The sequence below is a fragment of the Cavia porcellus genome, unplaced genomic scaffold (genome assembly GCF_034190915.1).
Source record: "Cavia porcellus strain 051 isolate PalLab524CR breed Dunkin Hartley unplaced genomic scaffold, mCavPor4.1 scaffold_16, whole genome shotgun sequence".
Classification (NCBI taxonomy): Eukaryota; Metazoa; Chordata; class Mammalia; order Rodentia; family Caviidae; genus Cavia; species Cavia porcellus.
This window is the reverse complement of record NW_026947499.1, coordinates 19,647,729-19,673,894: the sequence shown is the minus strand read 5'-3', so window position 1 is coordinate 19,673,894 and position 26,166 is coordinate 19,647,729. Positions and strand designations below refer to the sequence as shown.

The following is a 26,166-nucleotide window of genomic DNA, read 5'->3' as shown; positions in this document are numbered from 1 at the left end:
TTTCTTATATAGTCAAATGTACATTTATTGTTAAGCCCAACAAATCACTTAACAAAAAAATGTATAGGTTGAAGGTTTATGGCTATCCTCCTCCAAATTCATACTTTGAAATTTAATCCTCATGTGAAAGTTGATGACACCCAGATAAAATCATTATTGTTAAATGCAGACAAAAATCAGAGTCCAGAAGTTATGCAGAGTAGTGTTCGTGTCTACCTGAGATAAGTAGCTTCTTAAGGCCACCCATAACCTGGGAATAGTGGAACATACTTGTAATCTCAGCAGTACAGGAGACCAAGGCAGGAAGACTGCAAGTTTTAACCTGGCCCAGGCAATGTAGAAAGACCCTGCCTCAAAAAATTCATTTACAAAGGACTGAGGATGTAGCTCAGTAGAAAGGTCCTGGGTTCCACTCCCAGGACTGCAATAAATAAATAATAAAAATAAAGGCCTGCTATGGTTTGGGTAAATATCCTCCCAAGAGCCCTCTGTTAAAGGATGGTCCTCAACCCACTGGTACTATTAGAGATTGTGGAACCTTTAAAAGGTGGAGCCTTGTGGGACAACATTAAAGCATTGCAGGAGAGCCTTTAAAGGGTGCATTGGTGCCCCTGGTGCACACTCTCTCTCTCCCTCTCTCTCTTGGCTCCCTTGAGGTGGGCAACTCCTGCACTATGTGCACGTCCTTCCATTATGCACTGTGCCACTATAGACTTAAAGGCAATGAAACCAGGTGACCATGGACTGACCTGCTGAAGCCCTGAGCCAAAATAAACCATTCTTCTGTTTAAGTTCATATATCTCAGGTATTTTTCACAGCCAAGGAAAATCAATTTAACACAGTGCTAACAACAACAAAAAAAGAGTTCTTTGCATTGTATCCATATCTCATGCTTTTCACCCTTAGCATATATACACAGATTTTTATAATAAATTTATCTTTTGCATCTTTAAGATTACAACTATTCAGACAAGATGTTCTGGCCAGGATGTTGTAGCACATGCCTGTAATCCCAGACCTTAAGGGCTGAAGCAAGAGGATCATAGGGAGTTTAAGGTCAATTTGGGCTCCAAAGTGCGTTCAAGGCCAGACTGAACTACAGAGCAAGACCCTGTCTCAAAACAAGAAAACAAAAAACAAGTAGGAGTCAGTGAGTGGAGGAAGCAGAGGAAAGGGCAGCAATTGGCGCTGGCCCACCCACCATACCTTTGCAGCTAGAACTCCGTGGACATGATGACCTCAGATCCGGTCCGCGTGGGGCCCTGTTCCTGCCTGGATGAGCTGCGTCTCTGCAGTTCCTTGGAGATCTCCAGAAAGGTCTTGCCTTTGGTCTCAGGGAGGAATAAGCCAGTGTAGATGGCAGCACAGATACAGACACAGATGAAAGGAATATACAGCAGGTGGGACAAACTCGCCTGTGGGTTAAAAGAGACCTCAAGAGTGGTGTGGTTGGGGCTGGGGATTTAGCTCAGCGGCATAAGCACCTGCCTTGCAAGCAGGCAGTCGTGAGTTCGATCCCTGGTCCCGATAAAAAGGAAAATGACAAACAACAAACAAACAAAAAGACTGGTGTGGTCTCCCTCAGGCCTCAACAGAAGGCCCACAACAGGAATGTCTTTGCCCCTTTGCTCACAGGGACCCCTCCCCTTACAGCCTCAGTCTGCCTGGATTGAGGACTCCCACTGGGGTGCTCACAATGACAGGGATAAAATCTGAAGTGGGCCCCCCACCATAAGGGGAAGGGCAGACCTACCAGCATGAAGGGGAACCCCAGCCAGAGCAGGAAGAGCATGGTCCACATGAGCATCCCACAGACCATGTAGGCAGCGGGCCGGGCTGTCTGGTCAAACAGCTCTGTAGCCAGGATCCCTGTCACTCCGGCTGCAAAAAGAGGTGATGGAGCTGGCGGCCTACCTTCCCTGCTCTGCCTGTCCCTCACCAGGGCCTGGTCTGCAAGAGGGTCCCAGCGTACTCTCCTCTGGTCATTCTCTCCCACAAGCCTTGGCACAAATAGGCCCCAGGGGCTGCAGGTGACATTTCATCTACACTCACCCATCAGTCCCCCAGACATCTCTGGGGGATTCATTCAGCAAGGCCTAACGTCCAGAAGCCCTTGGGCTCACTCACCAGGGCCAATGCCAAAGCTGAGGATGAAGGCAAAGGTGCAGGACATGGCCAGGTAGGGCATCCAGTGGAAGGAGCTCTGCAGTGGACAGGGTGGACGGTGAGGTGGAAAACAGACCTGACCCGGCCACCGCCCTGTTCCCCCAGCTACCTGCAGGCTCAGGGCCACTGTGAAGATGCTTCCCCAGCAGGTCATCATGCTGTACCCCCCTATCAGCAGCACCCGCCTTCCTACCTTCTCGGTCACCACACACTGCAAAAGAAAGGACCCACTCAGAATGACCCACACACTGGACTTTGGTTGGGGGCAGGCAACAGAGGGGGGTATCATGGAAGCTGGCAGGAGACAGCACCAGCAAACATAGTAAAGACTCACTGCAGCTCTAGACTGAGCAGAAGTGGAAAATGGCTTAATGCAGGGGACTGCAGTCCCGGAAGCACCCGGACCTTGAGCACCATTTGTTGGTGCTTCCGGGACTGCAGTCCCCTGGGCCCTCCTTCTGTAGGGCTGGTGGAGAGTGGGCCCAGACTCACACTAATAAGAACTGCAAACAGCTCGCAGCTCCCAGTTCCGATGATGGCATACTGGACCTTGTCCTCTGGTACTCCAGCCTCCAGGAATATGGAAGAGGCATAGGCGTACACCTGGAGGGGGGTGGGTGGAGGAGCAGCTTTGGGATCATGGCTCCATTCAACCTCCCACAGCTCCCACCTGCGCACTGCAGGACCCCGGGCCCAAGGCATAGGGCAGAGCAGGGCCTCACCGAGTCGTTCCCACAGAGCTCCATGGCACTGCTCAGGACCACCAGGGTGATCCCCTGCCTCCGCAGGGCAGGATCCTGGAACAGCTCCCATGGGCGCCTAGAACGATGGCCCTGGCAGGCAACTCGCTCTTTCTCTATCTCCTCCAGCTCCCAGGCCACATCCCTGTGGCCTCGAAGCTGCTGCAGGGCTGGGGTCAGAAGAGGGGATACTGAGCTCCTGTTCCCTCATCCACTCTTTGGTCCCCAGGGGAAGGAATCCTCTCCCTCCCCCTCCCCACTCTGGGATCCTATTGAATACAGGGGAAATCAGGCTCTGGGCATGGGCCAGTGGTATGGGACTTGCCTAGGTTTTAGAGGCCCTGGGTTCATTTTCCAGTCCTGAACACACACACACACACACACACACACACACACACAAACGTGCACGCAGAGAGAGAGAGAGAGAGAGAGAGAGAGAGAGAGAGAGAGAGAGAGAAGGCTGAGAAACACTCAGACACCAAACCAAAAACAGCGAGTGCTTTTCCAAAGCTCTCCTCAGAAAGTGTCAAGGAGGCCGCCTGGAGCACCTGAGAGCACCAGGGCCTGGAGCCCCTCCCAGGGGGCAGAACCAGGACTGGATCAAGGAGCCTTCCTGTCCCCCAGGAGGGGAGACCTGGCAGCATGTTCCTAGGGGCACTCCAGTACCTTCTGAAGACTCCTTGCTTTTGAAATCAGATGTTTGTTTGTTTGTTTGTTTGTTTTGTACCAGGGGTCGATCTTGGCAATCTCACGCTTGCCAGGCAGGCGCTTATGCCACTGAGCTAAATCTCTGACTCCATAAAATCAGAGATTAATTCTGGCTCCTTTGTACCATTTTCTTGTATGCTGAGTGTGGTGGGGGATGAAAACTTGTCTTCTTAGAACTTAGCTCTCTGGGTCACAGAAAAGACCACCTTTGGACTTAATGTGGTTTTAAGATTCGGGACTTCAACCCTGATACCACGATTGGATGAGACTTTGCAGACCCCAGGGGTGGAGTTGAATATATTTTGCACAAGGCAGAGAAAACATAGCAATTGTGGCCATACCCAGGCCTGGTGGCACGTGCCTATAGTCCCAGCTACTTAGGAGGCTGAGCCGGGAGGATTGTTTGAGCTCAGGAGTTGGAAACAGTTTGAGCAAACATAGTAAGATCCCTGGGTCAAAGGAGAACATAGTGGCTGTGACAGGAAACAGACAGGAGTACAGCAGGAACCTAGTCCTCACCTTCCCTACATCCACTCCCCCTGCCAAGGGACAGGAAAAGCCATCAATTTGCCCATCCCTTGGCTTTGGATTTAGCTGCCGGGTTCCCTTTGGCCAACGGAATGTTAATGGGCATGGGGTCCTAAGGTTTGGGAAGTGCATGTGCAATGGGGTTTGCTCTCTTGTACCTGCCAGCCCTATACTAAGAACATTCTTAGCCCAGCCCCTTGGTGCCGGGAGTAAAGGACACGTGCAGAGCAGAAGTGCCCCAGCCCAGGCTAGCCTAGACTGGCCATGATACCCCATCAATGCCCCAGGCTGGGCGAGCTGAGGTCAGCAGAGCTGAACAACTAACTCAGTAAATGAGTAAAAAGTGTGGTAAATGATTGTCACTTTAAGTCAGAGATTTTTTTGTGTGATTGCTCCTTGGGTGTCCTAATTATAGCCATAGTGACTGACAATACATCATCATCCACTTGGCCCTGCACAGAGGTGTGTGTGTGTGTGTGTGTGTGTGTGTGTGTGTACGCGCACCTGCACTTATGCACCACCTTAGATTTCCTAAAAGGAAGGAGCAGATGAGATGCACCTCTGGGTCAAGGGTGGCCTGGGGGCCCAAGGGTAGGGACTCACCTGTCACACAAGCTTTGGTGTCTCCACGGTCAATGAGGAGGTAGCGCGGGCTCTCAGGGAGCAGGGGCAGGGAGGCAAGCTGGAGCACCCCAGGCACCAGGCAGGTGGCCAGCAGCAGGGGCCAGGCCTGTGGGCCACCTAGGAGCTCCCTGGGGAGGCAGAGGGCAGGCCAGGCTAGGCGGCTCCTTGGCACAGCCCTGTCTCCCCTCCTCCCTACCCCCCTGCCTACCTGCTAACCTGCCTACTCAGTCACATTGCCTGTGCCTCCTCCTATCCAGCCCCTTCCCACCCAGAAGGAGTCAAGAGAGGGTAGGCACGCCCCTGCCCGCCTCCCTGATCCCCAGCCCCTCTTCTCCTCAGGGGTCTAAACTCCATGTGTTCCTCTTTTCTTTCTGGGATGACCAGGGGGTGAGTCCCCTTAAAAATCCCAAATCTGTCAAGGCCTGTTCTTTGTTACCTGACCTGAGGAGGATGGGAAAAGGGTGACCCACACAAAAGCTTGGCTGGCTTTTTGTGGATGAGGGCAGAATTTTGATGGTTTCATGCAAACAAACAAACGAACGAAAAAAAACCAAACCAGTGCCTTAATTTACATGGCAGGGAGGGGGGAAATTTGGCTAAGGAAAGGTTTTTCCTAGCCTCCCTGAAGCCACTCAATGTGGGGGCGTCGGGGGGCCTCACCTGAGTCCCACTATCTGTCCCATCATGATCCCCAGGGCTGTGAAGATGGCTGAGGTCATGGCCACGGCTCCTCGGAGCTCCTTGGGGGCGCTCTCCCCCAGGTACATGGGCTGGATGTTCATGCTCACACCTGAAGGGGTGCACGGCAGGAGCCCATCAGCTACCAGGAGGCCCCACAAACCTGTGATGCCAGACTGTTTTCCCCCTCGTAGGTACCACCCAGTCCCTTGCCCACTAGATCCTGGCACCAAGAGCCACTGTGCACTCCCATACTCCTCCTCTATACTCTAATGGGCTCCGCCTCACCTGTTACAGAGCTCCCAGGACCTCCCACTCCATCCCCAGGGCTTCTGGGAGGAGATAAGTCTTCCATTTCAGCTCCCAACCTGGTCCCTCACCACAGCCCCACATGGTCCTGGAAACTTTCTAGGTGTGACTTTGCAATGGTTTGAGTGCCGAATGTCCCCAGAAGTCTGTGTGCTAAAGCCTGGTCCCCAGGGCCTCGTAGCAGGTCCTCAGGTCATGGGGCGTGGGTTTAAAGGGGACTGTGGGGCCCCAGTCTCTACCTTTTCCTCTGTGCCTCCTGGCTCATGAGGCCAGTAGTTTGTTACACCACACATGCATATGTGATGTGCTGTCCTCACCAGAAGTCTAAAGCAAAGAAGTCACTTCACCTAGGTCCACAGCCCCAGAGCCAGGAGCCAAAACAAACCTTTTTTACTTTCCAGTATTTCCAATAATAAGACAGAAAGCTGAGTAAACAGTCCTAGAGGCTGCAGGCGTGGGAGAAGAAAGGCAGGACCCTGGGTGCCCAGCAGCCGCCCCCGATCTCAGCAACTCCTTCATCCCCCACTTAGTTCTGGGTCCTCAGCTCATCCCTGCTCCCCACGGGACACAGCTGGTACCCACGCAGTTAGTGGGAAGACATACAGAGAACTCATGGTGCCCCACTGCTCGCTCCAGTTGGTACCAAATGGCAACAGTAGGAGGCACAGGCCGGGCACTGTCCACCTGGGAATACGGCAGGAAGTACAGCTCCATCCCCTCCCAGGCCTCAGAGTCCCCCATCACTGTATCACCCTCAGAGAGGACCCAGGGCAAGGACAAACAGCAGGAAGCCATGCGGCAAAAGATCAGGACAACAGACAGAGTAAGAACGATCATCGTGTCAAGATATCACAAAACCAATAAAAGCTGGGTGTGGTGGCGCACACCTGTAATCCCAGCACTCGGGAGGCTGAGGCGAGAGGTTTGCAGTTCAAGACCTCCCGGAGTAACATAATGAGTTCAAGGCCAGCCTGAACTACATAGTGAGAGCTTGGCTCCAAAATGAGTAAGATTTTAAAAATAAAAATAAATAAACTTCACTCTACCCTACTTCCCAAGCCCTCCCCTCCCCCTGCATCCCATGCACAAAACCAAAAGTACAAATCCCCCAGCCTTATCCCAGGAGGCTCTGGATGCCTTGACACTTCCTCTAGAAACCTTGTGTGTTCAAAGGCTTCCCTTCTGATGCAGGGGCTGCGTCAGGTATGGGCCAGGACTCTGGTCAGCCCCCAGGTACAGACCTTCCTGTGATGCTAGGACCTGAAGAGACCCGGTAGCGGCCCCCATGGGGGCTGTGAGCTCTTCTTACTGAGCCAGTCCCACCCTGTGGAGTGTGCTTGGCTTCTTTCACTCTGAACAAATCTTACTCTTTTATTCTTTTTGATGTCTGGCTCGATTCTTTGGGATACCAAGAACCTAGAAACAACTTCCCAAGACCCTCTGTCCAGTATCAGCCCATCTCTCTACACAACAGGCTTTGGCAGAGAGAGGTGTAAGGAAGGCAGATGTGTTTTGAGGAGTCTCAGGGTACCCCCTGTTTTTCCTGTTCTTTACTGGGTACACAGGGCACAACAGTCTGACCTGGTTCTTTTCCACCAGTGTGTGTGTCGTTCACAGTGACTCACTTTCCATGAATAGAATTTGGGGAAAACGGTCCATGACTTCTGGAACGGGGACACAAAAACACTAGACGCCCCTCCCCCAACACACACACAGTCACTCCGGAGAAGCCACTTGTCAAGCTGAGAGGACACTAAGGCAGCCCATGGACGGTGAGGAGCGTGGACAGATAAGAGAGCCACCGGGAAGCAGCCCTTTCAGGCCCAGGCAAGCCTTTAGGTGGCAGCAGCCCTGGGCTGACAGCCTGAGCACAACCTTAGGGAGACCCTAACCCTGAGCCACTCCACTAAGGCATTTCCTGGTTCCTGACCCACGGAAACTGCAGATTATAAAAGTTGGGTGTTTTAAGCCAGCACATTTGAAGATACCTGTTTTGTAGGAAAAGGTAACTAACATAGACATCAATACCTGGCTGCGTAAACAGTAAACAGTCAAGATATGATATGGATTGCAGCACCTAAAAGCTCAGATAAAAATACCCAAAATTCTGCTCTCTTTCATGACAAACCCTGGAAACCGAGGAATCCCTAACATGCTATTCTGTCTCTGCAGGAAAAACCAAAGAACTCGTGCTATGTCCCTTTACACCTTGGCCACCAGGAATCTCATTATTAGAGTGTTGCTCAAACCCAGGCTTTACTGTTAAGGACATTTAGGGATGTTTTCTCTTGTCTTGAACAATGTTTTCAATACTTACTGTAAATATTTAACCATTTTGGAAAACAAGCAGACATGAATGAAAGATAAGTCAATAAGAGAAGGAAGAAAAGACGGAAGGAAGGAAGGGAGGGAGGGAAGGAGGGAGGGGGAGGGAGGAGCATTAATGAGCAGCAGTAGGCTGGATGAGATTCCTCCTCAACCCATACCTGCACTGATGCCCACGAGCAGTCTTCCCAGCAGGATCATCTCAAAGGAGCCTGCTTTGCGGCTAAATCCAAACATGATGGCTGCCACCACTACAAAGATGTTATTCACCAGGAGGGACTTTTTCCTTGGAGGAAGCGGAAAACAGGTAAGAGAAGCTGGAGATGGTTCAGAGGGACCATCTCCGGGGGACCCTCAGCAATCCTGACTAGTCCTGATCGACACGCAGACTCTGTGTGTGTGTGAGAGAGACAGAGACAGAGACAGACAGAGAGACAGAGACAGAGACAGAGGCAGAGAATATGACAGAGAGAAAGAAAGAGAGAGACAGACAGATCTGTTTCAAGAATCAGATATACGGCCAGATGTGGTGGCTCATGCCTGTAATCCCAGCACTGGGGAAGCTAAAGCAGGAGGATCATTGCAAGTTCGAGACCAGCCTGGGCTACAAAGTGAGCTCAAGGCCAGCGTGAACTGCATGGCGAGACCCTGTCTCAAAAAGACAAAAAAAAAAGAAAGAAAAAGAAAAAAAAAGAATCAGCTATACATTGGGGCTGGGGGTATAGGCAGTGGGCAAGGTCCTAAGTTTGATTTCTGATACCAAAAAATATATATATACATATCCTAAAGAGGAATAAGCTCTATGAGCTGAAATAGCTACAAGCCGCTATACCTGGGCTGGCCTGTGCAGGGCCTGGGCTGCATCCCCTCATTCCTACCCCAACCCTTCCACAAATCACTCTTCCTGCCTGCACGGCAGCTCAGAATGACAGCATGCGTACTTTATGCCTTTCCGGTTGAGATTAAGGATTGTTCTCCCCAAACTCCTACATAAAATGAAAGGAAAAACACGTAACTTCTCAGACGTCATAAAACCCGAGGGAGGAAAAGCAGATGAGGAAGTGGTGCATAAAAGCCCGGTACATTCGCTCCACCGTACGCACAGACACTGCCCAGGACCTTCGGGACGGCCTTGGCCAGTGAGAACAAGACTCCACACCGAGAAGAGGACCCTGGGAATGCCACCTGCCCCCACCGTGAGAGTTTGGGCTCCTGATACTGACCACGTAGGAGAGCTTACTAGAGGCTGTCACTGTACTGATAGGAGAACGGAAGACCAGAGAGGCTGGTGTTTTACCCAAAGTCAACAGCACATTGGTGATCGCGTTTGAGCCCAACCTTAGGTCTCCCGTGTCTAGAGGATGAAAGATCACGGATTATCCAGCAAGCTGGATTCGTGGTAACTCCAACTGTAATTAATAATTAACGATATATGGTTTCCTCACTGGAAATAATAAATTCCATTAAATAAGTATAATAATATTATAATTAACATAATAATAACAACTAAGTACTTGGTGCTGGGGTGAATACATTTGTTCCATTTCCAGACACAGACAATACTAGAAACACTTAGCTTTCACCTGCCAGGGGCAGTAATGTTTATTTATTTATTTATTTATTATTTTTTATTTATTTTTGGTAGTGGGGATCAAACTCAAAGCCTCGCACTTGCCCAGCAGGTACCTGTGCCACTAAGCTATATCCCCAGCCCAGTAATATACTTTAGTACATTTCATTTTTTTTCCAATAAAACTTTATTTTCAAAAAACAGGGTGTTTTGTTTCATTGTGTTTTGTTTTTGAGACAGGGTCTCGTCGTGTAGTGGAGGCTGGCTTTGAATGTACTAAGTAACCCAGACTGGCCTTAAGTCAAACAATCCTCCTGCCTCAGCCTCCCTAGTGCTGGGACTAGAGGTGTGTGCCACCATGCCTGGCAAGAATAGCCATTCTTTCTAGCGTGATATAGGATTTCAGTGACATTTTAATTTGTATCTCTCCAATGACCAGTGATGTTGAACTTTTTTCATATATTTATTTGCCATTTCTGTTTCTTCATCTGGGAAGTGTCTGTTCATTTCAGATTCCAATTTTTGGGCTGGATCTTTAAGTTTGGGCAGTCTTATTTTTTTAATTCTTTATATATTCTAGGTAGTAGTTCTCTGGGAAACAACTGGCAAGCATTTTTCCCACACTGGGCTGTCTCTTTATTTTGTTGGTGGATTCTTTTACTGTAGAAATGCTTTTCAACAAAATGAAAACCCAGCTGATAACCATTGGTTTCAGGCCAGGCTGGGCTACACGAGTGAGTTCAATACCAGCATGCACTATACAGTGAGACATTGTCTCAAAAACCCACAGTTGTTTATTCTTTGTGATTTTTCCTGTAGAATTGGGGTTTTGTTCATAAAGTCTTTGCCTACACCAGTGTCTTCAAGATTCTACCTCTTATATCTTCCAGCAGATTTAGTGTTTCTCTTTTAATATTTTTTCTTTGTCTTTGTGAGACAGGGTCTCATTATATAGTTCAGGCTAGCCTTGGGCTCACTTTGTAGCCCAGGCTGGCCTGAACTCCCAACAGTCCTCCTGCCTCAGCCTCCCGTGTGCTGGGATTACAGGCATGAGCCACCATGCCCAGCTTCTCTTTTAATATTTATATCTTTTTTTTTTTATCGGTACCGGGGATCAAACTCACGACTGCCTGCTTGCAAGGCAGGTGCTTATGGTGCTGAGCTAAATCCCCAACCCCTAATATTTAAATCTTTGATCCATTTTTATTTTAGTTTAGCATTAAACTAAAGATATGGGTCTAGTTTTAATCCTCAACATGTGGAAAGTCAGTTTTGACAGTATCATTTATTAAAGAGGCTTTCTTCCAGTGAAGGTGTTTGACTTCTTTTTCAAAGATAACATGGCTGGGTATGTTTGGGGTTGTTTCCAATCTGTTCTACTGGTCCTTGAGTTTTTGTTTCTTTTTTGCTAGTACCATGCTGGAATTTTTTTGTGTTTTTGAGACAAGTTCTCATTGTGCGCCATCATGCCCAGCTTACCATGCTGTTTTTATCACAGTAGCTTTACAGTATAATTTCAGGTCAGGGACTGTGATGTCCCCTGCCTTTCCTTTGTTGCCCAGAATTGCCTTTGATATTGTAAGTCTCTTCTGGTTCCAGATGAATTTTAGGAAAATTTCTCTATTTCTGTGAGATATATTATTGGTATTTTGATCAGGATTGCATTAAATCTGTATAACAATTTTGGTAGTATGGCTGTTTTCATGATATTGGTTCTTCCTACCCAAGAACAAGGAATATCTTTCCATTTTCTCATATCCTTTTCAATCTCCTTTATCAGAATACCGTAGTTTTCAACGTAAAGGTCTTTTACTTCATTAGATTGATTCCAAGGTATTTCATTTTTTGAATGCTATTGTGAAAAGTGTATCCTTAACTTCTATCTCAGTGAGTTTGTTGTTTGTGTACAGGAATGGTATTGCTTTTTGAGAGCTGACTTTGCATCCAGCTACACTATTGAGTTTGGTTATTATTATTGGTATTATTTTTGGTACTGGGGATCAAACTCAACGACCTCATGCTTGCCAGGAGATGCTTATGCTGCTGAGCTAAATCCCCAGCCCTTGAATTTGGTTATATCTAGAAGCCTTGGTGGAGTTTTTGGTGTCTTCTATGTAGAGCATTATATCATTTGCAAATAATGATAATTTAATGTCTTCCTTTCCTATTTTTATTTTTCTTTTGTCTGATTGCTCTGGCTGTTTTCATAACTGGATTGAACAGGAGTAGGATACTGGATATTCTTGTCTTGTTTCTGATTTTAGAGCAAAAGCTTTCAGTTTTGTCCATTTAGTATGATGCTGGTTGTTGGTTTGTCATAGATGACTTTTATTAGATTGAGATAAAGATCATCTATTCCAATTTTTTGTAGGGTGTATATCATGAATGGTTGTTGGACTTTGTCAAATGCTTTTTCTGCCTCTATTGAGATGATCATTCCTAGCACTTAGGAAGCTGAGCTAGGAGTTCGAGGCACTGTGAGTTCGAGGCAAGCCTGGACTACATAGTGTGACCCTATCTCAGAGGGGGGGGGATTATATGGTTTTTGTCCTTGGCTCCATTAATGTAGTGTATTATCTGTGTTTTGTTTTGTTTTTTGAGACAGGGTCTTGCTATGCAGTTCGTGCTGAACTTGAATTCACTAGTAGTCAAGGTTGGCCTTGAACTCACAGCCATCCTCTTGCCTCGGCCTTCTGAGTGCTGGGACTACAGGCATTCCCATCAAAGCCTGCTAATTCTTACTGATTAGCATATGTTGAAGCACCCTGTATCCTGGGGTGAATCCTACTTGGTCATGGTGTATAATCTTCTTGATGATTTGCTGCATTTTCTTCACCAGTTTCTTACTGAGGAATTTTGTGTCTATGTTCGTTAGGGAGATTGGCCTGAAGTTCTCTTTTTTGACTGGATTCTTCTCTGGCTTTGGTATCAGGGTGATGCTTGCTTCCAGGAATGAACTTAGGAGTATAGTTCCTCTTTCAATTTCATTAAAGAGTTTGAGAAGTTGGCAGTATTAGGTTGAATTGCTATCTAGGAATCTGTTCATTTCTTTGGCTTTTTCATCTTATTAGACTACACATTCTTTTTGGTGCCGGGAATCGAACTCCTGACCTTGCGTTTGCCAAGCAGGCATTTACACCGCTGAGCTAAACCCCTGGCCCCAGAATACAGGTTCTTGAAGTGTTGATCCAAAGTCAGCCTGGGTAACTTATTGAGACTCTGTCTCAAAATTTAGATAGATAGATAGATAGATAGATAGATAGATAGATAGATAGATAGGCAGGCTGAGGATACATGTTAGTGGTACAGTATTTACTTAGCGTGTGCGTGGCCTTGGCTCAATCCCTAGGATTGAAGAAAAAAATGAGGCTTTGGGTCACCGTGATGAGCAAAGAGCCTTAACAGTTGAAGCTCTGCCCAAGACAAGAGTAGAAAATTTGAGAATGAAAGTCACAGTTTAAGCAACAGCCTTGTGACTGACTGTGAAAAGGATGGAAACTTTGCCTGTATTTTACGGATTTCTGCATCACGTACCTTAAAATAGTCACCTTCTACCTCCCTTTCCCTTGATTAGTTTACTCTTCCTGTTTCCTTCTCCTGTATGGTGAATGGAACGAAAGTCCCTCTTTATCCACAATTTTGCTTTCCAGTTCCAGTCAATTATGGCCCAAAAATATTAAGTGAAAATATTTTAGAAATAAATTATAAATTTTAAAGAACTCTCATTATAGTACATTGTCATAATTGTTCAATCCATCTTTTATTGTACCTAATTTTTCCTTGTACTGGGAATGGAACTCAGGACCTTGTGCTTGCCAGGCAGAAGCTGCACCACTGAGCTATGTCCCCAGTCTCACTGTACCTAATTTACAAGTTAAACTTTATCATGTGTACAGGCAAACATTGTATATATAGGGCTTGGTACTGTTTGTGATTTCAGGTATCCACGGGGGTCTTGGAATAGATGTCCTACAGATAAAGGGGGTTACTGCAGTTAAATTTACCATTAGGTATAGAATATCAAGACATCCTAATTTCAGGGCTGACAGAAATAGTGATCATATTGCCCTCCCAGGCTCCAAATACCTCTATTACACTGGCCTGGTGTCTGTGACTCCTCCAAGTAGTATCACTTAGGAAGAGGCCAAGTGGATGCTGGTGTACATAAGGGAACTAAGTACTGTTAGGAACAGGAGAAAGATGTCTACGTCGCTGGTACCTCGAAAAGGGGTGGATTGTGGTAGCCCTTTGTTTTTTGTGCTCCAATGGCCTTTTTTCCACTGCTGTCCAGATGTAGTCATGTGATCTCAGATGCTGAATCATGAATGAAGATATTACTAACTGAACATGGGTAGAGCTGAGCGTAATAAATCATTCCTCCTAGAAAGAAAGTCCAAAGCTCTGGCCACTGAGAACCTTGAAACTACTTTGGTCCATATCCTCATCCTCCTTCTCTTTCTTCTCTTACTTCTCCTCCTTCATCATCTTCTTTTTTTTAACTAAAAAAATTTTTTGAGACAGGGTCTAGCTATGTTTTTAGTCTTGTCCTGAATTTGCAGCAATCTCCCTGTCTCAGCCTCCCAAATGCTGGGTTTATCAGTGTGTGCCACCACTCCCAGGCCCACGCCCTTCTTGAGGCTTGGATTTAAGCCCTTCTTTCCATTCTATGAGCTACCTCAGTATCCTTCTAGTTACTACATTTTTAAAGTTAGGTTAGTTCACCGGGGATTTAGCTCAGTGGCATAAGTGCCTGCCTGGCAAGCACGAGGTCGTGAGTTCAATCCCCAGTACCAAAAATAAATAAAATAAATTAAAAATTAGGTTAGTTCAAGTCAGATTGGGTTTATTTGCAACCTAAGAACAGCATTAGTACCAGAGGTGGTGGTTCATGCCTGTAATCCCACTGAATTCTGAGGCAGGGAACGAGAAATTTGAGCCCAGCCTGTGCAACTTAGTTACTTGGTGAAACTGTCTCTCAAAATAAAAAACAAAATGGGCTGAGAATGCAGCTCAGTGTGAAGGTTCTGTGTTAAATCCCACGTACTGGAGTAAAAAGAACTACCTCAGATATACATGGGCAAAATGAAACCCCAGAGAAGATCAAACAGCAGCTGGGCATGGTAGTACACACCTGTAATCTCAGCACTTGGGAGGTTAAAGCATAAGGATTGCTACGAGTTCAAGGTTACCCTGAGCTACAAAGTGAGTTCAGAGTCAGCCTGGACTACATGGCAAGGCCCTGTGTTTAAAAAGAAAAAAGGAAGGAAAGAAAAGAAAAGAAAAGGTGATCAAATTACACCCACTGTGAGCAGGAATCTTTCTTCCCTCAATGCACAGAACTTTTTCACTACCAAATCTCTCTGAAAAATATGACTCGCAAGGTCAAACTACAGCTACTGTGAAAGGCTTGCTGAGAAGCTACACTAGACTGATCCAGAGTCTGCTGGGCATCTTCATTCTCCCACATTCCTCAGTCTGTAGACTGTGGTGCTTCTCACCAAAGGCATTCAGGGGGTACAGAGAAAGCACTTACCTTCCCAGTGTGATGGCCATGGGGCCTGCAAGCAGTGCTCCACAGATGCCCCCCAGGGGGAAAAAAGACACGACGAAGGACCACACAAGCAGCATCAGGTGGTCAGGAAGTGGCCCTCCAGTACGTGCCTGCCAGGTTTCATTGATGAATTCCTGAATGTGCTAGGAACAGAGATGTCAGTTAGCCGTCTGTGGATAAGGGTAGAGGAGCTCAGCCCCCGTGGTGCTGTGCCCTGCAGAGCAGGCCCCAAGTGTCCTGAGCAATGCTGCTCCCCTGGGGCAGGAAGAAACTCACCTGACCTCACATGTGCTGGTTTCCTTCACATTCTGTATCTCCTGTAGCCTAGAGCTGGAGTTCTCTATTTCCCTGTCTCTAGGATTACACTGTTTCTATACACAGGCACACACACACACGTAGTCAGCAATATTGTGTGTGTTTTCCACGCTAAGTATTTCTCCAGTTCTCCAGATACCAGTTAGGTATACGAATCTAATACGATTCAAGCACTATCTGGCCTTATCATCAAATTCTACAAGTCAAAGAGCTCAGTGCATATGACCGCCCTCTCTTCAGATGAAAATTGCAAACCCAGGCTTCTGTAGTCTATGGACCAGCTATAAAATTTACAATCCCCTCCTCAGGTTCAATAGCTTGCTTGAATAGCTCACAAAACTTAGAAATGCAGTTTCTTTACATTTACTGGCTTATTATAGTAGATAAAACCCAGAAATAATCTGATGGTAAAGTTGCAGAGGACAATGGGGGGGGACCCCCACGTCCTCTCAGGGCATACCATCTTCCCAGCATTTCGATGTACTCTCAAAACTGGAATTCATCATATTTCATCATTCAAGAGTTTTTATAGAAACAGAATGGTAGCACATGCCTGTAAATCCCAGAATGTGAGAGGCAGAGGCAGGAGGATTGCCATGAGTTTGAGGCCAGCCTCGGCTACATAGTGAATTCAAGGCCAGCATGTACTACAAAATGAGACTCTGTCTCCAAAAAAAAAAGTTTTTATAGAGTTTAATCTTCAGGTTTCTCCCCTTTCCAGAGGTCAGGGAGTGGGGATGAAAGTTCTAGCCCTCTGGTCACTTGAGCTTTCTGGTGATCTATCTGAAGCTATGTCATTAGCTATCCAAAGTTATGTCATTAGCATAAACTCAGGTATGATCAACAGGGACTCATTACAAAAAATAAATAAATAAATAAAAGATGCTCCTATTTACTCAGGGAATTTCAAGGGTTTTAGGAGCTTTATTTCAGGAACCAGTAACAAAGACCGGTTATAGATTGTAATAGTGGATACACTGTGTCAATTTGAGCAGTTTAGCCATTTAGCTAAAAGTGACTCAGCAGGGGACCAGAGTGCTCACTTGGTAATCATCCTGAGCTTGCTTTCAATATAAAGGAGGAAGAAAGGTTTGCTCCCCTCTCCTTTCTGCTCTTGCTGATTTGCTGTCTTCCTCTGCCTTGAACTGTTGCCCCTGTGCCACACCACCCTGCCTTGGAGTCAGCTGATTATGGACTGAAACCTCCACAAACAGTGAGCTAAATAAACCCTTCCTTCCTTAATTTTGAGTGTCAGGTATTTTGTCTCAGGAAGGAGAGAAAACCCATTACCCCTCATTCCCACTCTGCTTTTGCCCCCGGAAGCCACCTGTGCAGCCCAGATCACTGTGTCATGCTTTGCATCTGGTTGCCCCCACAAAGCCTGATGCAGTCACAGCTCGGGTGTTTTGGAGGTGGCTGGATCTGGGAGGTGTGATGCTGGGGTTAAGGGTTTGATGGTAGGATCAAAGGCATGATTACTGAATTAGTCAACTGATTGGTTTAGCATAGTTTTGGGTGTGAATAATGGGAAGCCCCAATTTAGGTGTGGATGGCATCACCCAAAAGACAGGATGGGATAAGAAGGAGAGGCCAGCTTGCTGCTACTGTTGGCTACTTTGCTGTCTCTTACCTGCTTGCCAAGAACTATGTCTCCTCTGTGATGCCCTTCTGCCATGCCAGCTTGCTTGGGAGCCAGCCAAATATGGACTGAAAGCTCTACAAACTGTGAGCTGAAATAAACCTTTCCTTCTTGGGAGTCTGGTATTTTGTCTCAGCAATGAGAAAAATAGCAAAGACACTGGGTTCCCTTGCTAACTGGTTTTCAGTTAGATTTGCCCAGTAGTAAGTGCCAACAGGACCTTTAGAGAAGGTGACAGAGGGACAAGGGAGTTCCACCTGGCTCCCTCCTGGTGATGTTACCTCCAACTGGCGTAACCCTTGACCAGTGGACACTGCTCCTCATAAAGGAGGCTCTTCCTTCTGGTTTTGGTCATAGTTTCTCCCACTCGTCTCTTTCTGGGGGAGAGGTGTTGAGATGGTAAATCTGCATTACTGCACTTTCCCTTGCTGTGTGTGTTCTCTACGCCCAACTACATCATCCTTTGGGAATCATCCTATGTGGTATCCAAACCCACTTGACTTATCTTGAGTGAGCCATGTGTGTTCTTGGAACTCTGACTGTGGTACATCTCAAAAATACTGTCATCCCTCTGGTCTGTGTCTGTAAACCAGGAGCAGATCAAAAATGCTCGTGAAAAAAGCTGTATCTGTACAGAATACCATCAGAAATTTTTCTCCTCACTAGTCCCTAAATAATATAACAACTATTTTCATGGCATTTACATTGCACTAGGTATTATAAGTAATCTAGAGATTATTTAAAGTCTACAGGAGGATATAGGGAGGTTATATGCAAATGCTACTCAATTTCACATAAGAAACTTGAACAACCATAGGTTTTGGTATCCACAAGGCATCCTGGAACCCACCTCACATGGTACCAAAGAATAATTGTACTCTATTAGGTGCACATAAATTTGACTGCTGCTAACACTGGGAAGTAGGTCCTGAGAGGTGACACAACTCGCTTATGGCCTCAGTCACAGGTCAAGGCTGCACACAGCTAGTTCAGACTCCACAGAGCCTCGCCTTCCAGACAACCACATCTTTTAAGGGAGCAGATGGAAGCTGTGTGGTTGACAAAGTCTGAATGGTACAGACAGGGACACCTTGTCCCTGGTTATGGATGTGATACCAGTCTTGGGCCTTCCAACAGGACATGAGGGAGGCCGATGGGTTCAAGTATTGGCCAGCTCTCCCTCACTCTGACTAGCTCCAGGTTATAGATACAACATTCCTCCCTGGAGAGGAACTGTCAGCACAGTTGGACTAGGACCAGGCTCCCGTGGTCTTGACTTTCCATCCCTCAAGACTGGCCATTAACAGAGATTTACTACTTAACGATCATCAGGCTCTTCTGGGCTCTTTTTCAGTGAGGCCTCAACTTTTAGCCTTCTGTGTTCATCTGCATTGTCCAATTTTAGTTAGAATTCTATGTCAAAGGACAATTAAATTAAAACAGTTTAGGGCTGGGGATTTAGCTCAGTGGCTTAAGTACCTGCCTGGCAAGCATGAGTTTGTGAGTTCAATCCCCGAAACCAAAAAAACAAATTAAAACAGTTTAGTTTCATTAGCCAGACATGATGACACATGCCGGTAATCGCAGCACTTGAGAGGCAGAGGCAGGAAGATCACCATAAATTTGAAGCCAATCTGGGCTACTTTGTGAGCTAAACTACATAGCAAACCCTGTCTCAAAAAAAAAAATGAGGGGCTGGGGATTTAGCTCAGCAGCATAAGCACCTGCCTTGCAAGCAGACGGTCATGAGTTCAATCCCTGGTACTGATAAAAAGTTAAAAAAAAATGTTTAACAAGTTTAGTTGATTTATTTTGAATCCTAGAATCAGGCAACATTTCATTCCATAAAATAAAAAATTATGATGGTCCAAGCCACAGAGCTTGGTTTCATAGAAAGAGAAGTACTCAAAGCAGAAATAAACAAAAAGTAAATTTGTTATTTTAGAGTCACTTTTGGGCCGGGAATTTAGTTCAGCAGTACAGCACCTGCCTGGCAAGAACAAGATCCTGAGCTCAATTTCCAGTACCAAAATAAATAAATGAATAGGTAAATAAACAAAATTACTTTCATTGTATGATGGGAACAGAAACACAGAACAATAGGGAAATAGCTGATTGGTTAAAACCAGCTGATTTTTGGTTTCTTCTTTTATGTTAGGATTAAAGCAGAAAGATCTTTGTATCACGCCAACTGAAATTGGTCTCTTTGGGAAATTTGGCTGTTATCTCGCTAATCTTGATTTTGGAAAGTCAAAAAATCAGCTGAGTTTAAAAACAATGTCCCCCATAATTTCTATGGAACACTTGCTAAGTTGGCTTAGCTCGAATCCCCATCCTTTGTACCTGATCACCCTCAACACCTGATCAGGTCCCTCACCTTTGTTATGGGGTCACCCTGTGCAACCATGGTTTAACTAGTATCATTCAATTCTTATTTCTTAGTAGAGTATTTTTTCTTTAACATCATTCAGTAGGGCAAGAAGATCTGTCAAGTACAAGAAAACATATTCTTAAGGACTGGAGATGGAAATGGCCTTTTGGAGGCAAGGTGGAATGTCCCTGCCATGGAGGGACCCCTCCCAGGTGCGAGCCTTCACTGACGTGGGCAATCAGACGCTTGGTGAGTGGGATGGAGACATAAACCAGGGCAGCCAGTGCAGCTCTCCCTTTCCAACCTTTTTCATCTGTCCTTGCTTTATGGGGCCGGGGTGCCATCATTGTGTTTTCCCAGGATACCTTTTCCATATATCTTCCATGAACAAACTGTTCCAGCCAGGCGTGGTGGCCACACTTACAATCCCAGCACTCCAGGCTGAAGCAGGAGGATTGTCATTTTAGAGTGAGTTGAAGGCCAGCCTAGGCTAGTAGTGAGTTCAAGGCCAGCCTAAACTACACAGTGAGACTCCATCTCAAACAAAGCAAAACAGAAGTAAACAGTTCTTTGAGGAAGTTCTCGCAGGGTGTCAATTACAGCCCCTATGTTGCCATAAACGTGACCCCTGTCATCACTGGAGAAGGCCGCAGCACTCTGTTTAAACCTGCAGGAGCCTGTGGGACCGTGGAGAAGGACATGGGAGAAAACATTACTGAGAAGATGCTGAGCCGAAGCCCCACTGTGGGCAGCTGTTGGTCCCCACCCAGCACCCACTCAGACAGTGACAATGGACAGAGAGGGTACATACCCAGGTTGGTGCATTGATGATGGAGAGGTTGTAGCCAAACTGGAAAGTTCCACCGATTCCAGCCGCACAGATGGTCAGGAGCAGGACCCTGCCCCGAAGCTGGGAAGACAGGGGAGAGCACAGAGTAACCAATAATGACCTCTGCCTCCCTCTCTGGGACGGATCTACTAATCACAGCATTGCGCTTGATCAGAGGCAGACAATAAGGTCTTCTTTTCCAGATACGGAAACTGAGGCACACAGGGGCAGGGTTACCCAGATCATGTGGCCGGCAGATAACAGGGAACCCAAGCCTCCTGTTCTGCATCTGGGTGTTCCTCCACACTCACCATACCCCACCTCTGCCAGCATGTTTCCGAGTAGAGAGCCGCTGCGGGGCTGCCCGTGGGCATGTGCTCCGTGGTTCCACAGGACAGTGCCCCGAGCTGGGAACCCACTGTGGAGTACAGCGCCGCCTCTGTGTCCCAGTGACTTCCCCCAAGAAACATTCTCAGACAGACTGGTTGGGCTCCAGGAATCTAAACCAAACCTCCCCAACGATGCTAAGAGAAAAGGCCACGTGTTCCTGCATGAGTGGGAACTTGATGGACACAGAGGACAGAGGCCAGCAGCCACAGATGGTAGAGGTGCCTGGGTCACAGTGTCAGCTCTTTCCTGATCCCCTCTCGGAGTTGCTTCCCCACCTGGACCTGGAGCTAATAGTGTCTACCTGCAGGATGGGAACACGTGTGCAAGGCACCCTTGGTGCAAGGACGCCCTGTATCACCATGCAGCCCCTTAGGGATGGTTGTGGAGCCCCAAGGCATTCAGCTAAGAGGCCTCAGGCCTCTACGTCCCATTCCATTTAGCTGATATTTCTTTTTCAGTGGTTCACAATCTTACTTCCATAGCCGGCTGGAAGCAGATTCACATGAGGGTTATCGATGGTCACCACCTCTCCATGGAAAGGGCTTGGTCCCAATGTAGAGATGGACCTGACGCAATGAACCCAGGTCTCTCCTCTTCTCCATGGTGTGACTTCAAGAAAACATTCAGCATGCTAATTTCTACCCCCAGAGAGTGCCATGAAATGTGTAAGGGAAGCTGAGTCCGCCTGGCTTTATGCCAGCCCACCTGCTGAGCTAATCAGCCTAACAGAGAGAAACCCAGGACATAGCAATTGACTCCACCACCATTTGGGACCTGGCCCTCATTAAAGTTTTCTGGAAATTTAATATACTCGTGTACCAAAATTTTCCATTCTCTGAAAAAGTGCACTGATAAACTTCTTCCATCAGATGTTTGCTTTCTTTCTTTCTTTCTTTCTTTTTTTTTTGTACCAGGTATTGAACTCATGATCTAGTGCTTGGTACTTATGCAGGCAGGTGCTTATGCCACTGAGTTAAATCCCTAGCCCATCATCAGATGTTTTCCTAAGCATTCACAAAATAACTGACCTAAAAAAAAAAAAATCATTTGGGCCAGGTGTGGTGGTGCACACATGAATCCCAGGTTGAAGCAGGAGGATTGCTTGTGTTCATGGCCAGTTTGTGCTACACGTTGAATTCAATGCCAGCCTGAGCTACGTAAAGAGACCTCCCCATAAATATTGATTGACTCCCCTTCCCCAGAAAAAATTATGGTATTTTTTCTCCTTGTTCTGGAAAATTGTTTTGTAGATTTTAATTCCTGCAAGCCAGATTTATTATTTTAATGTTTGGTTAAAGGTTTTCTGAAGAATTTCTGAAATCCACAGCCTGTCTGCTTATTCATTCATTAGTTAAATACCAAGTGCTTGTCCTGGCCAGGACAGGTGCTGGGGGGCAGACACAGTTAACAGGACAGACAGATGCACTGACTATTTGGTGAGATGTCATGCTCGAGAGGGAAGAGCACAGGCTCCATGGGCAGGATTCTGCTGATCACCTTGCCTTAGGTCTGGAAGCAGATTGATGCCACGGACTCTGCTTATCTGCACTTCCCATATGGTCTAGCTAACTACCTCCTAAGCCAGGAATCATGGAAGGAAGCCAGACAGGAGCTTGGGAACCTGACTGCACGTGGGCTATGTGGCAACTCCGAGAGAGTTGCACACAGGTGAGCCCCAGGACTCCTCCTCTGGAGGAAGCAGCAAGAGACAGAGTGTTTGACAACAAGTGAGCCTGTATGGCAGGAGCAGCCCACAGGTGTTCAAGGCCACAGGAAGTTATTCAGTTCAATGACACCATCCATGTCTGTTGCCTATTAGCATGCTTGATAAGGATAAGTATTCAAACATTGTCATGGTGCATAATAATTCAGTGAAGAGATGTTTATTTACTTACTTATTTTTGCTAAGCTAGGGATCAAACCCAGGACCTCACACGTGCTAGGCAAGTGCTCTGTCACTGAGCTACATCCCCAGCCCCTAGTGAACAGCTATTTATTACCTCCCTAGTATTGGTAATAAGTCTGCTACTATTATAGACAGTGGGGGATGCAACTGAACAAAAAACACAACCCATGGCCCCAGGGAGTTTTTCTTCCATTAGGAAGACAGGCAATGTCAAATTGAACAGCAAAATATATAGCATGTTGGCTGGTGCTAGCATAAAATAGGAAAGGGAGATGTGGACTGTTTTAAATACAGTGATCCGGGAATATGGCCTGAGAAGCAAGGTGACACAGAGCCCTACATCTACTGGAAGGAAGTCAATCCAGGTTGAGGCAAGTCCAGAGATGCGGTGGACCATGTGGGTAATCACTGGCTGCCTACCTTCCTCTGGCGAGGCAGAAGCCAAGTCAGAGTTGAGCCTGGAGAAGAGAGAGGATGGGAAAGTCACAAGAGCGGGTGAATGGCCTGACTGTGGTGCTCTGAAGCTACTGCCTCTGGGGTGTGTCTGGCCTGCACCATGCCCAAAGGACCATGCGTGCATCAGTTGGTGGGGGTGGGGCTGCGGGATCGAATGACTCAGGTCCGGCTTATGCTCCTCTGGCTTATGCTCAGCCACCTAACAGTACATTCAAGCACAAGGGTTTTGTGTACTGGGCACATTCATTAAGCTTTCCGGAGTGGCTCCGTCTGTGTAGTTCACACGGGTCCACAATCTTTCATTAGAATCTGACTCAAGCAGGTTTTGAAATTGAGCAGTTTGTTTGTTTGCTTTGTTTCATTTGGTTTGATGTTTTCATACGGGATCTAAGTAGTGTAGTTCAGGCTGCCTTTGAAGTCACTATGGGGCCCAGCCTGGTCGAGAATTTACAGCGATCCTCCTGGCCTCAGCCTCCCAAGTGCTGAGATTACAGGTTCGCGCCCCTACACCTGGCTAATTCAGCGCTTTTCAAAAGGCACAAAGAGGTCTCACAATCTGACCTGCGAGGTACAGCTTGGCACGACCCAGGAGCTGGCAGCCAATGATGAGCGGCAGACGCGGCGCCTGCGCGCTGTGGGGCGCAGCGCTGCAGCTTGGAACGGAGAGGGGGCGCGCACGCGGTGGGCGTTTGCGAGGCGCAAAAGTAGCGGCAGAAGCTGACGCGCAAGTGCGGCGGTGGTCGAGGTCTGCGGTGCAAAGCGATCCGCAGCCTAGGGGGCGCGGAGGAGACACAAGCGCAGGCGCACAGGGTATCGGGAGGATGCTGCAATGGGTCACCTGCGTTCGCGACCGAGAGGGCGGCTCCGGCTCATCCTCCATGCCGCCTCGAAAAGCCACTCACTTCTTTCTCGGCCAAGGGCAGCGCGCATCTCTGTAGACCTTCGCGAAACGCTGGGCTGTGGCCATTCCCTCAGGTCCCACGGCGTGACGGGTCGCCACACTCCCGAGTCCTCACCAAAAATTCTGCCCGGGACCCGCGAGCCCCTCCGCCGCCTCGCGGGGACCGAGGCCGCCGCCTCCGCCGCCTCCCTTGCGTCCTCCTGGCACCCACGCCGCCACCCGGACTTGAAGTCACTGCCCCCTAGCGCCCTCGGAGGCCCGAGCGCTAGATTTTGCGCTCGATGCACAAACCTTGCCTCCTGCATCCCAAGACGCGAGCACCATTCCTGCCGCGCTCTGCCGCGCGCGTCCTCTGCCAGGCCGCTGACTGCGCGCCACGAGCAGGGCAGACCTCGGCTCCAGTGAAAGTCCGCCCCAGCAAGTGTTCCTGCAGCTCCTGGAAGCGGGGAATTATTCTTTGGGACTGTCAGCTCTTGCGCAGGATCCGGAAGTTGGGAAAAGTCCAAAGTTGCATTTTGTGGTCACAGAAACGGAAAGTGACATTCTTAAGTTATCTTGAGTGAACACTATGATAGGGCAGACTCCAGGCAGAATAAGCATTACAGTATCTATTTCCTTTTTATTTTTATTTGCGTTTATTTTATGCTTAATTTATTCCCGTGCCGTAAGTTTTTGTTTCTTCAGTCCCTTCTGAGACATCTTTTCCTGCTGCGCAGCTTCCGCCTCTGCTTTAGGAACACTGTTCTTTGCAGTAAGGGCCATCCCAGCGGGGCGGGGGAGCTCTGTAAGTGCGGCGGCACATTCCAGGTGCTTTGTTCATCTTCATCTGGTCAGTGACCAGAGCATCTGCATCCAGACCCTAGGCTCAGCAGTACTCTCTGCAGTTTTAAGCATGTGCAGCAGATACTCAGCACTCTTTGGGCCACCGACCTGGGTCCAGCCTCACTGTTTGGTGTGCGCACGACTGCCGACTCCACTGTTGTTAACACCGGAATGGCACGCAGTGCTTCTTTAATGCGACATCTTCAGATACTTGGTGGCTTTCAGACATGCAGACCCTTGATGGCCTGGGCAGTTTCATGGGTGTTCCTAGAGTGAACATGCAGATCTGAGCCTCAGCGTGATTTTGTGGGGTTTTCTGAGTCAAGGGAGTAGTGAACCATTTTCACAGGTCCCCTCAGGCTGCTTCCAGGAAGAGGACAGTATTTCTCTTTGGCGTCTGATGTTTGCTCCACTGATCTTTAAATAATTTCTAGAAATACAGTACATTTTTAAGGAATCTTTCCTTTCTCCCCTTAAAAAAGAAGTGGGAGGCGGGCTGTGGTGGCCAACACCTGTAATCCCAGCACTCAGGAGGATCTCAGGAAGTTTGAGGCCAGCCCTGTTTAAAAAAAAAAAAAAAAAAGGAGGGGGAATTATGGGCTAATAAATAGTATTACGGCCTGATTATATGTAGGAAAATGATATTGGGTCTCTGTCTCATCCCATACACAAAAATCATTCTAGGCGGGGCTGGAGATTTAGCTCAGCAGCATAAGCACCTGCCTTGGAAGCAGGCAGTCGTGAGTTCGATCCCCGGTACCGATAAAAAGGAAAAAGACAAAAAAAAAAAAAAAAAAAAAAAAAAAAAAAAAAAAAGAAAAGAAAAGAAAATGTAGAATTTTCTTGGGAGGACTTAACCTTATTAAAATTAAAAATCTGTGTCAAAAGACAGTATTAAAAGCTAGCCACAGGGTGGGGATGTGTGCAAAGTTCTGGGCTCAATCCCCAGCACCAAAAACTTTCTAAAAGCAATTTAGAAAGTTACCTATAAGAGGTACCCTAAGAGAAGTTATCTATAAGCACACCATCAACAAAGTATTAGTAAGAACTCCTAAGTGTCAGTAATTTAAAGATGGACAATGAGAATTTATAGATGAGGAAGCAGAAAAGTAACAAACCAGCTAATGAAAATGCTGCTATGGTCTGGACTTGGTTTGTCCCCTAAAAATTTATGAGAGGGAACCTTGGTCCCCAGCAGCGGCAGTGTTGAGGTGGTTGAACTTAGTGGTCATGGGGAGGGGGTCTCCCTCCTTAATAGATTAATGCTGGACTCCCAGAATAAGCTGGTTCTTGATGGAACAAACTGTAATAAAACTAGGCCTCCCCAGGAGATTGGT

The 26,166-nt window shown here is 47.3% G+C and overlaps 1 protein-coding gene across 3 annotated transcripts; it reads right to left on the bottom strand.

Moving 5' to 3' along the window:
* Slc2a11 (solute carrier family 2 member 11) lies at positions 1-24,453 on the bottom strand. 3 transcript variants are annotated; one of them, XM_013142198.3, is made up of 13 exons: positions 24,299-24,453; positions 20,337-20,435; positions 15,183-15,343; positions 8,241-8,365; positions 5,428-5,557; positions 4,747-4,895; positions 2,890-3,077; positions 2,660-2,770; positions 2,277-2,378; positions 2,129-2,204; positions 1,755-1,882; positions 1,208-1,416; positions 1-1,112 (listed from the first exon to the last, which is right to left on the bottom strand). In XM_013142198.3, exons 1-12 carry the CDS (start codon positions 24,329-24,331, stop codon positions 1,216-1,218), a joined length of 1,503 nt encoding a protein of 500 aa, XP_012997652.2. In that variant the 5' UTR covers positions 24,332-24,453; the 3' UTR covers positions 1-1,112; positions 1,208-1,215. The 3 variants fall into 3 exon arrangements, with proteins under 3 accessions (XP_012997652.2, XP_003478003.2, XP_023416571.2); XM_003477955.5 differs by lacking the exon at positions 24,299-24,453 and adding an exon at positions 23,945-24,268; XM_023560803.2 differs by lacking the exon at positions 24,299-24,453 and adding an exon at positions 24,009-24,267.
* Between the last annotated feature and the right edge of the window lie 1,713 nt (positions 24,454-26,166).